Raw genomic sequence first — 16,550 nt, 5'->3', positions numbered from 1 at the left:
CCCAGCGCAAGGAAAAATGGGGATTAGCTGCCGAGGTGTTTAACGCAGGTCACAAACTCAAGCGCAGGGTTGTTTTCCAAGCCCCAAAGGCAGTGATTTTGGAGTAAACCCAGCTGATCCCATCCCAGGGGCACTGGAAGAGACTGCCACGTGGCTGCCTGGCTACAGGCTGTGCTGAGCACTCCTTCAACAGGGGCTTGTGTCCTATCCAGGGGGTTGTGTGTCCCCTTTGGGGATGGGACTGGTGCCATGACATGTGGAACTCCCATATTGGGATGCAGCTGTGGGAGCTGAGGTACTACAAGAGCCCATCTCTCCTAGAGACCCCTCCATGTCCTGCTTGGTAGGTTTGGTGTCCCCAGCTGCTTTGGAGTAGCCAAGCCCCTGCCATTGGCAGCCATGGTCCCATGAGCACGTGCTGGCCCTGGAGAACAGCTGAGGTGCTGCTGGAGTTGGTGCTGCAGGTGCTGCACTCCCCTTTAGCATGGAGTGAAGGCATCAGGAGGAGTGTCTGAGTAGCTCAGTGTTGCTGTGGTGGCAATTAAAGACTCATCAACAGTGTGTTTCAAACAAGCACTCAGCCACACACCACCCTTTCCAGTGCTTGCTGCTGAGGGAAGGGGATGCTCGGTGTAGTGCCCCTGGCACGGGGCTGAGGATCAGTCCCCGGGGTGCTGAGTGCTCTCCCCACTCTCCCCGTGCAGGTTTGACAGCGAGCTCTCGCAGGCGCATGAGGAGGCACAGCGGGAACGGCTGCAGCGGGAGAAGCTGAGCCGAGAGAAGGATGTGCTGGTGGCCGAGGTCTTTGGCCTCAAGCAGCTGCTGGAGGTGAGTAGCCCCCAGACCCTCCCCAGCCTCCCAGTCAGCGGGTGCCCCGGGCTGACAGTAACCCTGTCTCTCACAGGACAGGGACTCGGACATCGCAGGGCTGACACAGAAGGCGGAGGCGCTGGAGGCAGAGCTGCAGGACATCTCCTCCCAGGAGTCAAAGGACGAAGCCTCCCTGGCCAAGGTGAAGAAACAGCTGAGGGACCTAGAGGCGAAGGTCAAAGACCAGGAGGAGGAACTGGATGAGCAGGCTGGGACCATCCAGATGCTGGAGCAGGTACAGCGGGGAGGGGCAAGGTTTCTGGGTGGGGTGGTTTCATGCAGAGCTGTTATTACCTGGGCCGGGCTTGCCTGGGAAGAGGAGGCGGTCGCCCTGAGCCCGGCGTCAGGCCAGGCATTGCCGCGGCCAACACGGCTCCTGGCCCTCCGTGCCATGGCCCGCCAGGTCACCATGGGGCGGGCAGCCCAGCTGGCCTCAGACCGGGGGGTTTTCAGGGTGAGTGGTGACTGGAGAGTGGCATGGAGGGGTCCCCACGTCCCCTTTGCTCTGAACACATCCCCACCATTTGCAGGCGAAGCTGCGGCTGGAGATGGAGATGGAGCGGCTGCGGCAGACCCACGCCAAGGAGGTGGAGAGCCGTGATGAGGAGGTGGAGGAGATCCGGCAGTCATGCCAGAAGAAGGTAGGGCTCAGCTGTGTCCCCTCTGTCCAGGAGGGCCTGGGATGCATCCCCATGCCCTGGCTGGGTACTGGGAGCTGCCAGCTGGGCACTGTCATGCAGCACCTGGCTCCCACGCAGCGACCACAGCCCAGCTCCACCGGCCCGGCAGGTCCGACCAGTCCTTCTGCTGCCCGGGCCAGCGCACTTTGCCGGGCTTTGTGCCTCTGGTTGTGCAAACACCCAGCTGGTGGGGTCACCCAGTGTCTCCAGGCTGTGGGGACACGTGAGGAGGGGTCATGACCCCTCCCTGCTGCCCTGACTGGCTGCCCCCTGTCTGTCCCCCAGCTGAAGCAGATGGAGGTGCAGCTGGAGGAGGAGTATGAGGACAAGCAGAAGGTGCTGAGAGAGAAGCGGGAGCTGGAGAGCAAGTTATCTGCTGTCAGCGAGCAGGTGGGGTGAAGGGCACCTGGGCATCTGCCTTGCTCTGGGGACCCTGAGGTGGCCATGGTGGGGTGGACACCCCTCTGGCATGGAACTGTGACAAAGTTTCCCCTGCTACAGGCCAACCAGCGGGACTTTGAGACGGAAAAGCGCCTGCGCCGGGACCTGAAGAGAACGAAGGCGCTGCTGGCTGATGCTCAGATCATGCTGGACCACCTGAAAAACAATGCACCCAGCAAGAGGGAGATCACGCAACTCAAGAATCAGGTGTGCATCTAGACACTGCTCATACTGCAGGCTTCAAGGACACAGGGTGTCCCTGTTCCCTGGCCATGCACTGAGCTATATCCCTGCAGCTGGAAGAGTCGGAGTTCACCTGTGCAGCTGCTGTCAAGGCCCGGAAATCCATGGAGGTGGAGATCGAGGACCTCCACCTGCAGATTGATGACCTTGCCAAGGCCAAGGGAGCGGTGAGTGGGTTTGGGTTGTGATGAACCATGGTGGGGCCATGCCCCATTTGCACCCAGGGTGGCCCCACACTGTTTGGAGTGGGTTTGGGGGGTGAGTGCCCCATTCTTGGGATGCAGTGGGAGACACGTGTGTCTCCCTGCAGCTGGAGGAGCAGCTGAGCCGTCTGCAGCGGGAAAAGAATGAAGTGCAGAGCCGGCTGGAGGAGGACCAGGAGGACATGAATGAGCTGATGAAGAAGCACAAGGCAGCTGTGGCCCAGGTGAAATGGGAGGAGCAGCTGCACCCACCCCACCACCTCCAAGATGTCCCTCTTGGAGCCAGTGCAGTGGGATCCCCACTGATGGCCCGGGTGTGTCCTGCAGGCATCCCGGGACCTGGCACAGATGAATGACCTCCAAGCACAGCTGGAGGAGGTCAGCAAGGAGAAGCAGGAGCTGCAGGAGAAGGTGAGGATGCGCCCTGAGCGAAGCTAGGACAGTGGGGGGCACCCACTGCTGCCCACAGAATGCAGGACTGCCCTGCACCATGGGGGTGCAGAGGATTCTGGTGGAAAGCTCTCCATCAGGATGGGAGCAGCATGGCCACCAGCTCTCCTCCAGGACAGCGTGGCAGTGGGGGCAGGGTGATTGTGGTCGAGGCTGAGGCTGTGCCCTCTCTCGCAGCTGCAAGGTCTGCAGAGCCAGCTGGAGTTCCTGGAGCAATCCATGGTGGACAAGTCGCTGGTGAGCCGGCAGGAGGCCAAGATCCGTGAGCTGGAGACCAGGCTGGAGTTCGAGAGGACGCAAGTCAAGCGCCTGGAGGTAGTCACGGGGCTTTCCCTCTGCTCCAGCTGGGACAGGGGTGCAGCAGGACCATAACGAAGCTGCCTGAGACTTTTCTGAGTGCCTCCTCTCCCCACGACCCCCCATGCTGCAGCCCTCCCCCTCTGGCAGCCCATCCCTGTCTCCACAGGGAAGGCTCCCTGCAAGCACTGATAACAGTAATCCACCGCCCAGCCCGGCAAAGTGCTGCTCTTTCCCTGCATCGACTTAGGGAAATTATAGACTCCCCAGTCCCGCGAACGCAGCCTGTTTTATATTCTGCCTCCGCAGCTCTGCCGGGGAGCGCGGCAGCTTAGCTCTCCTCTTCATATTTTCCAAGCTATTATTTCCTTCTCCACTCTCTCTGCCGGGGCCATAAATATGCAGCGGCTGGCTCAGTGGCTGGGGGAGAACTGGAGCTATTTTTTCCCTACGTTACATGTTTTAATTACTTCACACACAGTTAAATCTATTTTTCTGATTCAACAAAGCCCTTGCTGTTGTTCTGCCCCTTTGCTGGCCCTGGGAGGGGGTGGTTTCTCCTCCATCTCCTTGTCTGAATTGATAAGAGTGGGGTCCATCCTTGCATCGTCTGCTGGTGGGTGTCGGGGTGAGGGTGTGGGGTGAGAGGTCCGTGGGGGGGTTTGGGGTGACCCTGGTGCTCGGCAGAGCCTGGCCACGCGGCTGAAGGAGAACATGGAGAAGCTGACGGAGGAGCGGGATCAGCGCGCGGCCGCCGAGAACCGGGAGAAGGAGCAGAACAAGCGGCTGCAGCGGCAGCTCCGCGATGTCAAGGAGGAGATGGGCGAGCTGGCCAAGAAGGAGGCAGAAGCCAGCCGCAAGAAGCACGAGCTGGTGAGGAAACTGTGACAGGGCCAGGCAGGGCACAAGGGGCTGTTCCCTGAGGAATGCGGCTCATCCCACTCCCTCTCCACAGGAGATGGACCTGGAGAGCCTGGAAGCTGCCAACCAGAGCCTGCAGTCAGACCTGAAGCTGGCCTTCAAGCGCATCGGGGACCTGCAGGCGGCCATCGAGGATGAGATGGAGAGTGACAGCAATGAGGACCTCATCAACAGGTGAGAGCACCTGGGCCCAGCTCCCCTGCATCCCTGGGGGTCACTGCTTCCCTTTGCCACTTCAGAAATGCCACAGGGACCCCTTGGCTCTGCCTGGCCCTGGCAGGATGCTGTCTGTGCATCCATCCATGCATCGTGCACACGTGCATCTGTCCATGCACCTGTGTCTGTCCGTCCATGCATCAGGCACCTGTGCACACAGGCATCGGTCCATGCATCTGTGCATCCATCCCTCTGTCCACCCGCAGCCCCCAGGAGCTTCAACCACTTGTGGAGGTGCCTGAAATGCATCCAGAATCCTGCCAGCTGGCTGGAAACAGCCCAGGGAGCCCCAGGAGCCAGGGCAGCACAAGCTGGCAGGAGGTTTGGGATGCTGGGATCCAGCCCAGCCCAGGATAGAATTATAGAATCATACAATTGTTTAGGTTGGGAAAGACCTCTGAGAGAATCGACTCCAGCCATTAACTCAGCACTGCCATGTTAGCACTAAGTCATGTCCCCAAATGCCACATCCACACATTTTTTTAATGTTTTCAGGCAATGACTCCACCACTTCCCTGGACAACCTGTTAAAATGCCTGACCACCCTTTAGGTGAAGAAATTTTCCCTAATATCCAATCTAAGCCTCCCATGGCACAACTTGAAGCCATGTCCTCTTGTCTTACCGCTTTTTCCTTGGGAGCAACGCCTGACCCCCCTGGCTACAACCTCCTTTCAGGAAGTTGTAGGGAGTGAAAAAGTCCCCCCAGTCTTCCTTTCCTCCAGGCTGAGCCCCTCCAGCTCCCTCAGTTGCTCCTCATCAGATTTATGCTCCAGACCCTTCCTCAGCTCTGTTGCCTTTCTTTGGATAAGCTCCAGCACCCAACCTGGGATGCTGGGATCCAGCTGGGTGCAACCCCACTCCAGGGGCACAGGGCAGCCTCGCCTCCCTCCCCTGACCCTTCCCCATAATTTAATTTGCCCACCCACTTGGTCTTTTTTTTTTTTTTTCCTTTCATTTAATTTCTTTTCTGTTGTGTTTCTCCCCCCTCCGACCCTGCCCCCTCCAACCCCTCCCAGTTTGCAGGACATGGTGGCAAAGTATCAGAAAAGAAAGAGTAAAATGTGAGGAGCATCTCTTTCCTTCCTCCCCTCCCCTAACCCCCACCTCACCCCCAGGGGCCGGGGTCCCGCATGCCACTGGCCCAACTCTGCATGCCCTAACAGCACCCACGGCATGGCCCAGCACAGCACAGCACAGCAGGGCACATAACCACATCCTGTGCATGGGGACGGGATGAGCCCCTGGGATGGGCTGGGGGGTGATGCTCTGCCATGGCTGATGGCAAATGTGTCAGCATGGGGCAGCAATGGAGCCCTGCTGACACTCATTAATACCCCATCCATGGTTGCTCCCACAGTCCTGCTTAACTAACGGCACGTTTGCCTGGACATAAACTGTGTTTGATGTGGAGCTTAATTCCATTGGTCAGAAAACCCTAGCTGCCCCCAGAGATTGTTTCTGGGGCTCGTTGGGGGTTTTTTTTGGTGTCATTCTGTGGTTTTTTGTTGGTGTTTTTTTTTTCCCCAAGCCCAGCGTTGCCTGGATGTATTGCAGGGGAGGGAGATGCGCAGGATGGAGAGCGGCTCGTTGCTCTGCATTTAAAAAGAGAAGGATTCATATACAGGGTCTATCCAGGCCTGTCCCTTGTGCTGTTTGCTTTCATTCCCAGGCAGGGAATAAGCCCAAAACTAGGTGGAGAAAAGGCCATTTCAGATCCTGTGATACATCCCATCCCTTCCTTGGAGTGGCCTGGTGGGAGCGGGGTGGTGAGAGGGGACCACACCGCTTCAATTTCCGTATAGATCCCGACGCTGCTGCCGTAGCCCTAATGAAAGCAGTAAGCGGTGAGGTATTAAGGGAGATTTATTCAGGGATGCTTTTAACGTGGAGGAATGGATTTTGCAATGCAGACAGCACCTTCTTTCTAAAGGCAATCAATATGGTTACCAACGGCCGTTATAAATTAGATGGTTTAAGCCAGATAGGACTTTTTTTACGCCGGGACGTAAATCAGGGGCTCTGGGGCACGGCAGGGCTGTAAATCTGCCCGCTGTGCTCCCACGCCCGCCGTGCCAGAGCCGTTTCTGTTCCGCCTGCTAAACTCCTGTTTACCCGGGGCCATCAGCATTGCTCTTCCTCGCTGTAATTCTGCGCTCCACGGCAGCCTATAAAATGAACCCACTTATTTCCTTCCCAATCCTGGAGCTGGAAATCTCCTGTGTTTCTGGAGCTGCGCCCTGCCTGCTGCCCCAAAGCCAGGCCTTGCTGTCTCCAGCTCTGGAGCCAGGCAGTGACAGGGAGATGTTGGGCAGAGGGTGCGGGAGCCCCTTGGGTAGCCACAGGGGTTTGGGGGTGCTTCGGGGAGCCTCTGGCTTGCAGGTTGAGCTATGTGTGTGCAGATTATGTCCCAGAGATGGAGCAGAACCATAGGATGGGATTTCACCCATGCCAGGGTACACAGGCAGTGGGTGCTGGAGGGGTTCAGTGCCTTCCAGTGCACTTCCATCTCTCCGGCACCCAAAAACTCACTGCCCCTTGCTGAGTTCTTGCTTTCTTCCACCCTGACCCGCTCCTCTGGCAGCGACGGTGACTCAGATGTGGACTCGGAGCTGGAGGAGCGCGTGGATGGGGTGAAGTCTTGGCTCTCCAAGAACAAAGGCTCCTCCAAAGCGCTCTCTGATGATGGCAGCCTGAAGGGCAGCAGGTGGGTGCAGGGCTGGGCATGGGGCTGGCGGGCAGAGGACGGGCTGAGCCGTGCTGGGACATGGATAGGGCTGGGTGGGTGCCCGTGGGATGTGGCATTTGGTGCTGTGTTCCCACCTGGTGCTTGTGTGGATGGCCAGGGAAGGACTAATGCTGGTGAGCAGCTCAGTCTTCATTGGGGACACACTTCCCCCCTCCCTGGTCCCCCTTCCCTCATCCCACCATGGAGGCATATGGGGCATCCACAGCCCTCACCCCATCTGCCTCTCCAGGAGGTTGTGGTGCTGGGCTTTAGCTGTGTGCAGCATTCCATCTCTCCAGGATTGATTCCCCTCTCCTCACACCTCTCAGAAAATGTTGGCAGAGGTGGGGAACGTGCCCAGGTGCAGCCACGGCATGGGGCTGAGGCACACAGCCCCACTCCCCTTCCCCCTGTAAAATGCTTGCCTGCTGAGCGCAGATTGCTTTTATCCAAACCCAATTTCCTAGCAGGGCTCCAGGAGTCCCAGGGGACTCCCTCCCTCTGCCGAGCAGGGGGGAAAGATCTGAGCTGGTTTCTGTTAATTGGTTTAATTTATTCAGCGGTGCAGATGTAAAACATTTTGTTATTGGAGATAATTCCACCTTTTCTGAAGTCAGGAATCAAACGCAGCGGCTCCAGGTAGCCGACAATGAAATAAATTGAAGGCAACACTTTAAAGGGGGATCAAAGTGCTGGGCTAGAACAATTCCCCCATTTACATGACATTTTTCCACGATGCCATTTCCCGCTGACGCAAATTGCCGAGGCTGCCTCCCTCCTTCTCCCGCTCATCTCCGTGTCTCTCTTGCCTCCCCGGTGCGTGCGGGGCCGCGGTGCCGCGGCGCAGGTCAGCCCCGCCGGACGGCCCCGAGCCCGAGGAGCGGCCGGTGTCGGTGTTGAGCTCGCTCAGCTACAGGAAGCGGCCGGGCCTCAAGGACTCCATAGGCGGCCTCGGGGATGAGCAGACGCTGTTCAGCGCCCTGGGCGAGCGGCCGCCTTCCCCCGAGCGCCCTCCGCGCAGGGCGGGCCGCGGCGGCGAGCCCCAGGACCGGGCGGCCGTCATCGCCCGCGCCTTCGCCGACGCCAGCGGCCGGGCTCGCCAAGGGCTGGACAAGCGGTGGTCCCTGTCGGCCACCGACGTAGAGAAAGCGTCTGTCGCCTCCGCCCCAGTGAGCCGCGTCTCCTCCGCCTCCTGGCGCGGGCTGGAGGACGGCGACGATGGGGACGAGGGATGCTCGGTGCTGAGCTTCGCCCTCTCCAGCCCCGGCAGCTTGCGGAGCCGGCGCGGGGGCCCCGAGGGCCGCCCTGAGTCGCGGCTCTCCCTGGCCCGCAGCCGCCTGGATGAGGCGGACGAGGGGTCCCGCGGGCAGCCCCTCCTGGGGCGCAGCTTCTCGGTGCCCCCACGGCCCCGCAGCGCGGCCTCCGAGGAGGAGGGTCCCGGGGACGCCCGTCCCGTGCGGCACCGCTCCTACCTCGACCCCGACCTGGAAGCCGCCATCCAAGAGGTGCTGAGCTACCGCCCGCTGCAGGCCAGGGGCTACTCCAGCCCCGACTCGGGGGATGACGGCCGGAGTGTCCGCAGTGTCAGGAGTGTCCGGAGTGCGGCTCCTCTGGGCGCCGCTGACCGCCCCTCTGGCAGCCTGCGCCGCTCCGCGTCCGCCCTCGACTTCTCCCGGCACACCTGCCGGTGCCGCAGCAGCTCGGGCTCCTCTGAGGAAGAAGAGGAGCAGAAGAAGAAGAGCTCCAAGAAGCGTGCCAAGAAAAGCAAGAAGAAATCCAAGAAGAAGAAGAAGAAGCAGCAGTCATCATCCGAGTCCAGTTCCTCCTCCGAGTCCTCCTCCGGCTCCACCAGCTCCTACCGCAGCACCTCCAGTGTCAAGAAGGGCCCTCGGGGGGCGGGGAGCGAGAGCCGACACGTCCTGCCCGGGGCAAGAAGGAGGAGAAGCAGCGGAAAAAGCAGGTGGACAACCTGATGATGAAGTACCTGTACCGTCCCGAGAGCGACTGAGGCAGGAGGTGGGAGCGGTGTGTGCCGTGCAGCATGAACCTCCCCGTGTGCCACTAACAGCTCGTCCTAACCCTCTCCTGACTCCGGAGCTCTCCTCCGCCGGCATGGGGCACCCCGGAATGGGGCAGCCCTCTGTGCCTGCAGCTACCCTGCTTTGGGCATCTCCATCGGTGGGGAGGTCCCCGGCATGGCCGCAGCGGGACCGGCAGCTGCCCGTGCTGCCAGGACGCAGCGTGGTCGGGATTAGCAGCTGCGGGACACCAGGAAGTGCTAATCCCTTCCTGTCCCCCTTCCTGGCTCCCCAGCCATCACCAGGACACATCTGGATTTATTCCTTCAGGAGATTTGTAAGGGTTTGATGGGCAGCACAGCGCCCAGGAGCAGAGGGGAGTGGGATGGGTACTAACATGCACCCACTGCAGTGTGTGAGCATGGGGGGAGGCGGCACCCATTGTGGGGAGACCCAGGTTGGGCTGCTGGAGCTCAGAGCTGCTCTGTGCCCTGTGTTGGGAATTTGGGGTGTGGATGGCATCAACCTGCAGGATTCTGCAGCTCTGTACGCTGTTTGATGCAGAGAGGGTGTGTTTGGGCTCGCTGGCAGCAATTTCAGAGCAGGCTTCATCCTTTCTGATGGCTGAATAGGAGAGCGGCTGGAGGAAGGGAAAAAAGCCTTCTGGAAATGTGGTTGCCTTGAGCTGTCTATCCCAGAGGAAGGGAAGGCATCATGGGCTACTGGGGAGCAACAACCCCAGCACCCAGCCCCGGGCTTGGATACAGGACCCTCAGGGTGTCTGGGAGCACTGGTGTCGGCATTCAGGGCCACCAGCCTTTTCCTGGGCAGGCTCAGCTCGGCCCCGCTGCAGAGCAGGGGCTCAGCTCAGCGCAGCGAGGAGTTGTTTGCAGTGAGGCATGTCCCAAATATCTCGGAAAGAATAAAAAAGGAGGCAATCAAGGCTCCATCCAGCTGGCTGCCAGCGTGCTGGCTCACCACAGCTCCCGCTGCAGCCGGAGGGGAGTCGAGCTCAGCAGCCAAGCCACGCTGGGGACGTGGAGCCCCTCGTCACCCACCCTAACCCTGCTCTCTCCCGCAGCCCCACGAGCTCCCGGCACACCTTCACCTACGACAGATGGGACGACGAGCAGGACGCCGGGGACAGCACACGTCGCTCGTCCCGCAGCTCCCCCAGTGCCAGCGAGGCGGAGAGCCGGGCTGCCGAGACCCCCGCCTAGCCCCCCACTGCCACTTCCCACCGCCCCGGGAGGGAACACTCAGCTCCGGGCAGCCGGTATTTGTTCTGCACGGGTTGTGGGGGACACACGCAGCCGCCCCCTGGCTCCAGCCACGGGAGGAGCAGCCCGGCCGGCTCGCTGGCTGCACCCCCCTCCCTCCCACCTCCTGTCTGTCCCTGGCGGCGGAGTTGGCTGCTCCGGCACCCGGGATTTATTCCTCAGTGCCTGCTGGCACCTTGTTTTGTAACTTAAACTCCCCCCTTCGGCACCCTGCCGTCCTCTTACACCCCTTTTAGTTGAGCCAAAGACGTCTCTCGCTGGCCGGGCCCTGGGGAGCAGCCACCTGGCAGCCAGGAGGGGGACATGGGGAGAGGGTCCCACGTGCCCACCTCGGTTTTTGTGACCCCCCCCTCAGCCCCCCACCTCTGCCTGGCTGTTTTGCACTAGCCCAGCTGTGCATCTTCCCCCACCCCCTTTACTTTCAGTATGAAAATAAACGTCATTTCTGGCTGGTGATACTGGCTGCTGCCTGCTCCATGTGCCTGGGGGGTCTCCCTGTTTTGGGGGAGTGTCTGCATGGGGAAGGGTCTGATGGAATGCATCCAGCCCCAGCAAGGATGCAGAGCTTCATGGAAAGGCCAAGTCTGGCCTCTTCTCTGAGCCTGCTGCACCCATGGGTGCTGGGGAGGGGAATGGGAGGGGAAGCCCTCGTGGGTGCCAGTGCTGAATCATTTATCAATCTTCATAAATATGCAGATGAGCAGCGGGACAGAGCCTCTGCCTGCTGGCGTTAAATAATTAACGCGGAGGAGATGATGATGTGCATTGCTGGCTGCCTGCACGGCTCAGCCTCGGCCCTGGCCCCGTGCTGTCCCCGTGCCATGTGCTGTGCCCTGGCCCCAGGGACACCCTGCACCCTGGGGACCCCCCTCACTCCCTGGCAGGTTGTTTCCCTTTCCCCAGTATCTCTTGGAAGCACACAGGCCAAGCTCGATGCTCGCTGCCATAAAGCCACGCTGCGCTAATGCGCTTTCATTAAGTGGGAGCGATCTAATGATAATAAAATGGCACATTTAACATTAAAACATTTAACTTGACTCCTAAGCGAGTGTGTCTCTCCACGCTGCTCCTGCTCCATCTTCATGAGGCTGACAAAGCTGCTTAATTTGTTCCCCAGGAGTGGGTGCTTGGTAGAGATGGTTTGGCACCGCGTGGCATGGGGGATGCTGGGATGCTGCCAGGTGGGGAGGCAGGGTACCAGGGTGCAGGGATTTGGGAAGCAAGGGTGCAGAGGTGCTGGGATGGTGGAATATGGGGACGTGGCAATGCAGGGTATCTGGGGTGTAGGGTTGGAGGAATGCAGCGTGTGGGGAGTCCCCAGGGTGCAGGGAGATGGAGATACATGGAGGTGGAGGTGTACTGGGTGTGAGGGATGCAGGGACACAACTGCAGGCCAGTGTGATGCCATGGGGGCACTTCTGGAACCCCACACCTACTGTGCAGCCCCAAGCACACCAGGGAAGCGAGTGATGGCGAAATGGGCCATGTTGTAGGATGGCTCCTCACCCAGGCTCAGCTCACACAGCAACTTCCCCACCACTGGTGCCAGCTTGAACCCGTGGCCTGTGGGGAGGAGAGGGAAGGTGGGCACACAACCATCCCCACGACCCTGGACAGCTCTGGGGTGCTGGGCTGGGGGATGGCTGCCCTCCCCTACCTGAGAAGCCGGCGCCGATGACGATGTTGCTGAACTTGGGGTGCCGGTCCAGGATGAAATCTTCATCTGGAGTGTTCTGGGGAGCCAGGGTGTGAAGGTGAGGGGACAGGCTGGGGTCCACCTTGGGGTGGGGGAAGGCTCAGGACCCCAGATGCCTGGATCTGTGCCCTGGGGAGGGTCTCACCGTGTAGAGGCAGGTCTCCATCACCGCAGGCTGGGTCTCCAGCCCAGGCAGGTAGCTGCTGATGAAGCTGCTCAGAACGGAGATGTCAGGGCGGGGGGCACTCGAGGGGGCCTGATCCCGCCTGTCTGGGTCAGTGGGGCTGCCATGGTGGTGGCACACCTGGAGCACAGCTGGTCAGAGTGGGCTGGTTAGGGAATCCCCCACCTTCAGCTGTGCCCTGCTCACCTTCATCAGACCTGGGTACTCAATGGAGGGCAGCCCGTAGATGCCGTGGGGGGCTTGGCTCAGCCCCAGGGTCAAGAAGCAGGGGCTGACACTGCCCAGGCCAGCACTCCCAGGCTGCTTCTCCCTCCAGTAGCAGACATCGATGCGCAGGGGCTGGAATCACTCCATTAGCTCTGGCCATGCCTCTGCCACCCCCCTGTGCCACCAACCTTTACCTGCAGTGGCAGGCGGAGACCCAGCTGTTCCACGAAGGCACCGGTCCAGGCTCCAGCTGTGATGATGAGCTGGGGGGCTTTGTACACCCCAGCAGTGGTGGTGACAGTGACCGTGGCCCCAGGCTGGATGCTCAGCACCTTCTCCCCGTCCCGCAGGGTGCCCCCGTGTCGCCGAAAAACCTCCTGGGTGGGGAGGGTGACAGGAGGTGGCAGCAAGGATAGAGCCAGGGGACCCCCATCCCATCCCAAACCATCCTATGTCATCCCAAAGCATTCCGTCCCCTCTGCAGCACCCACCTGCACTGCCCGCAGTGCCCGGTCAGCGAAGAGCACCCCGGCGGTGCTGTCCAGCACGGCCACCTGCCCAGCTTGCAGCCGGAAGCCAGGGAAGCGCCGGGACAGCGCCGCGGCGTCAAGGACCTCGTCAACACCCAGGCTCCTCCTGCAGGCCTCCAGCTCCGGCTCTCCCGGCGGCCCCAGCAGCACCAGTCCCGTCTGCCTGCATCCCACCGGTCCCGTCAGCTCGCCCTGCTCCCCCTCCCTGCATGGACCCCCAACTTGCTTTGCCCCTGGGGGAAACTGAGGCACGGTGACAGCAGTGATGCTTGGGGTGTGTTTCACCCTGGTGCTGGGGCACAGCACAGTGGGATGCAGGGGACAAGGGCAGAGTGAGGTGCATGGGGACTCTGCCCTCTAAATACAGCAAGGGCCATCAGCCCTGACCCCGGCGCGGGAGGATCATTTAGATGCTCATTTCCTTAATGACATTTCCTTCGTGGAGCCCCATAAATTACCAGGAACTAGCAGCTGCCTGCCAAGGAAGCCACATCCCACCCAAAGGTCACCGCCCCCAGTGCCTGGCGGTGGCTGCGTCCCTGTCCCCATCACCTGTAGAGGGTGGTGCCGGTCTCGGCCTCCAGCTGCTGCCAGAGGCGGAAGCAGTCGGGCATCATGCGGGAATAGTACTCCTGGGGGTAGGCGCTGCGGATGATGCGGCTCTGCCCGTGAGAGCTGCCCCGAGAGTGGGGCAGGAGGAACTGCGAGGCAGAGAGGACATGGGGGTCACCACAGGCACTGCCACCCTCAGTGCCACCAGCCCCATGTGCACCAGTGCCCGGGCAGAGGGCACCTTGGGGACACAGCCTGTCCTGTCACCCACGGCACCGGGAAACAGCAGGAAATGGGGATCCTGGCGCTGGGGACATGAGGGCCTTGGCACTAGGGACAGGGTGTCCTGACACTGGGGACTGCAGTGCCAGCAGCAGCTCTGCTCTGTGCCACAGTGGAGGGCAGCCAGGTCTGCAGGCAGCCGGCCCAGCCTGTTGGGAATGGGGACGTGGCAGAATGGGGTCGCCATACCTGCTCCAGCAGCAGAGTGTCCTTGTGGCGCTGGGCCAGGTGGTAGGCAGTGAAAGAGCCCTGGATGCCGGCCCCGATGACAATGACATCGTAGGTGGACTTCTGGGGCTGGCCTGGGGCAGCCATGTCCGTCCTCGTCCCTGCTGCTGTCTCTGTGGCCGCTGGGAGGGGGCCAAGGGGAGGAACGGGGCAGAGTCCAGCCGAGCCGAGCGGGTGATGGAGCCTTGGCCACCTTCCAGCTCTGTGGGGACACAGGGGCACACAGGGGCCACACTCTTCCTGCCCCTTGCAGCTGGCCAGGAACGAATATTCTCATTTCCCCACCAACAACAACACCTGGTCCCAGGAGGGCAGGCAGCTCAGCTGGTCAGGGTGGCATGGATGTGAAGGAAAACCACTTTAATAATTCCGCCTTTCCACTGGTCACTGCTGGCTCCAGCTGTGGTGAGACACAGAGCTTCCATTTGTGTGCCAATGGGAAACCCCCCCTCGCTTCCAGGCAAACAGGGCTTTTTTTCCCTCTAGCACAATTTATTACAGCCATAAACCATTTTGTCGCCATCTTTTGTTGTTATTTTTTTAACGGGAGATAGGGGTGATTTAGGGCTCACCAGAGCTGCCAGGATGCAGCATGGTGGATTTTGCAAATCTGTAACATTTTGGGGTGTGACTGGGGTTTGGGCACAATGCCTCAGAGTGGGGGATAACACAGGCAGGGGCTGCCAGTTTTGCCCACTGCCACCACTGCCCTGTGCTGCCTGACATTCCCCTTAATTAGGGGAATTAATTTACTCTGGCTTCTGCAGTGTAAAAGGCATTATTTACTGGTTAATTGTCGTTATTACAAAGTGATAAATAACATTATTTATTTTGCCACTTGCCTCTGGTGATGAATGAAGCACTGGGGAGCACTGGAGGCACCCACCAGGTCACAGAGACACCCCAACATGGTTCAAAGGCAGGACTGGCGGCTCGCAGCCATGGGGAGGTGAGAGGAGGAGGATGGGCAGCACGGACAGAGATGGGGGTGCCCCCAGACCCTCACCCACCCCACTGCCCATGGCCACTACTGCAATGAGTGCATCCCAGTCTGAGCATCACCACTGTGCCCAGGGCTCTGCATCACACAGGGCCCCGTTAAATCAGCACATCCTCGCTCGCCTTTGATGTTACAAATAATTCAGCAATTTCCCTGGGTTTCAGCTGACTTTTTTTTTTTGCTTTGAATAGCCCCTGTGCTTGCTCTTCCTTTTTTGCTGGAAAGATGAAGAATAATTAATTATCCGTGAAACGTTAAATGGTAGAAATGAACTCCTCTCCTGTTAGCAGTGTGGTAATGGAATGGATGGAAAAGCCTCACTCGTGAGGTTACAGAGATGGTGAGATCTTTGGTGGGGTGCAAATCACCATCCCCAGGGCTCTGTGGGACCCCTCAGGCCATTGTTTTTGTTCTGCAGGTGACCCCAACCAGGGCTGAATGCAGGCATTAGGGAGGTCTGCACCCCCAAAGCCCAAAAAGCAGCTGCAGGACCTCAGTTTGCCTTAGGGTGAATTTTTGGGGGTCCCCCCAGCCCTGTGCCAAGGTCTCCATCATCCTTGCTATGTCCTCTTCACCTGGGTTTATACTGAATGGAGGCAATGCTTGTGGCAGCAAGAAATCCATTTCCCTAAGCAGCTGGCGTGGGTCAGGAGAGCTCAGTAAAAATGGAATATTCCCTGTGTGGGCTGGGTGGATGGATGGGAAAATTTGGGTCGGGCAATGGCACGGGGAGGGGGAAATGGGGGCTTGGGGAACTGCCTGGCACAGGCTGTGGGAGCTGCCCTGTCTCAGATCCATGCGGCACTGGGGAGGTGGGGAAAAAGGAACTTTGGCCAAGGCTGGGCAAGGATCCGATGCAATGTGATAGGTGTTGGACTCTGCACCCACTGCACCCTTTTCGTCCACTGTACGGTGGGACAGAAGTTTCCCAAAATCCCATCATCCATCTATGCCGGCCTCATTTTTCACCAAGCACAAACCAACACTTAAAAAAGAATTAGGGAGCAATGCTCTTCCCCAGGGAGCTGAGGTAAACACAGCATCTTTCTCTCCAAGCTGCAACGTTGGCTCCATGCATTCTTGCCCCCATTTTCCTCCCCAGACCTCTCCATTCCCAATCCTTTGATGGCACCTGCAAAGAATTGTTTGTTTTCTGTCAAAAGCAACAGCGGCTGAAGGCAGCCCCTCATTAGCAGTCCAGGTACATGCCTGGGGATGCATCAGGCAGATTAAAATTATTTTAATATCATAATATTAGAAACTTCAATTTGGCCTCAAAATGCTCATCTTCCGAGCCCTACCAGGGCTTTGCTGCATTAAACATTGATGGCGCTACTGGCGGATCAAAGTTTTGGGTTTAGAGCTGAAAGTGCTTTGCAGAAGAGCCGGCAGCACCCCTGGGATGAGAAGGATCCCAGCATCACTCCCAGCCCTGCTCCCACCACAGCCCTGGGGCTGGTGGCACAGCAGACAGTGCCACGGAGCTGGTGGCACTCAGCCCATGATGTGGGACTGGCTGCTGCTC

The 16,550-nt window shown here is 59.5% G+C and overlaps 2 protein-coding genes across 3 annotated transcripts in view; one reads left to right on the top strand and one right to left on the bottom strand.

Annotated features, from left to right (window-relative positions):
• MYO18A (myosin XVIIIA) overlaps positions 1-10,802 on the top strand; it is a 36,967-nt gene extending 26,165 nt beyond the window's left edge. The window contains 13 exon segments of the mRNA XM_054517020.1: positions 705-828; positions 905-1,105; positions 1,401-1,511; positions 1,836-1,940; positions 2,052-2,198; positions 2,288-2,401; positions 2,545-2,661; positions 2,765-2,848; positions 3,065-3,202; positions 3,872-4,057; positions 4,140-4,279; positions 6,905-7,027; positions 10,148-10,802. Coding sequence (XP_054372995.1) covers positions 705-828; positions 905-1,105; positions 1,401-1,511; positions 1,836-1,940; positions 2,052-2,198; positions 2,288-2,401; positions 2,545-2,661; positions 2,765-2,848; positions 3,065-3,202; positions 3,872-4,057; positions 4,140-4,279; positions 6,905-7,027; positions 10,148-10,286 — 1,729 coding nt within the window. The 3' untranslated portion in view covers positions 10,287-10,802.
• Positions 10,803-11,353: 551 nt separating this feature from the next.
• Positions 11,354-16,524, bottom strand: PIPOX (pipecolic acid and sarcosine oxidase). Of its 2 annotated transcripts, none has more exons than XM_036395122.2 (8): positions 13,987-16,524; positions 13,516-13,664; positions 12,925-13,122; positions 12,628-12,810; positions 12,413-12,565; positions 12,188-12,346; positions 12,004-12,079; positions 11,354-11,909 (listed from the first exon to the last, which is right to left on the bottom strand). In XM_036395122.2, the coding sequence occupies exons 1-8, from the start codon at positions 14,300-14,302 to the stop codon at positions 11,779-11,781; spliced, it is 1,365 nt and encodes a 454-aa protein (XP_036251015.1). In that variant the 5' UTR covers positions 14,303-16,524; the 3' UTR covers positions 11,354-11,778. The 2 variants fall into 2 exon arrangements, with proteins under 2 accessions (XP_036251015.1, XP_036251016.1); XM_036395123.2 differs by having other exon boundaries at positions 12,925-13,126; positions 13,987-14,294.
• Between the last annotated feature and the right edge of the window lie 26 nt (positions 16,525-16,550).

The sequence above is a fragment of the Molothrus ater genome, chromosome 21 (genome assembly GCF_012460135.2).
Source record: "Molothrus ater isolate BHLD 08-10-18 breed brown headed cowbird chromosome 21, BPBGC_Mater_1.1, whole genome shotgun sequence".
Taxonomy (NCBI): Eukaryota; Metazoa; Chordata; class Aves; order Passeriformes; family Icteridae; genus Molothrus; species Molothrus ater.
The sequence above is the reverse complement of the archived record's forward strand: the minus strand, read 5'-3'. Positions and strand labels throughout refer to the sequence as shown.

Bases quoted from the DNA above. Each gene is read 5' to 3' on its own strand.
- PIPOX (XM_036395122.2), bottom strand. From the start codon at position 14,302: ATGAGAATATTCGTTCCTGGCCAGCTGCAAGGGGCAGGAAGAGTGTGG. The intron at 13,123-13,515 runs GTGATGGGGACA...GGATGCAGGCAG, and splicing joins ACCGGCACCACCCTCTACAG to ACGGGACTGGTGCTGCTGGG. The intron at 12,347-12,412 runs GTGAGCAGGGCA...GCTGTGCTCCAG, and splicing joins AGTACCCAGGTCTGATGAAG to GTGTGCCACCACCATGGCAG.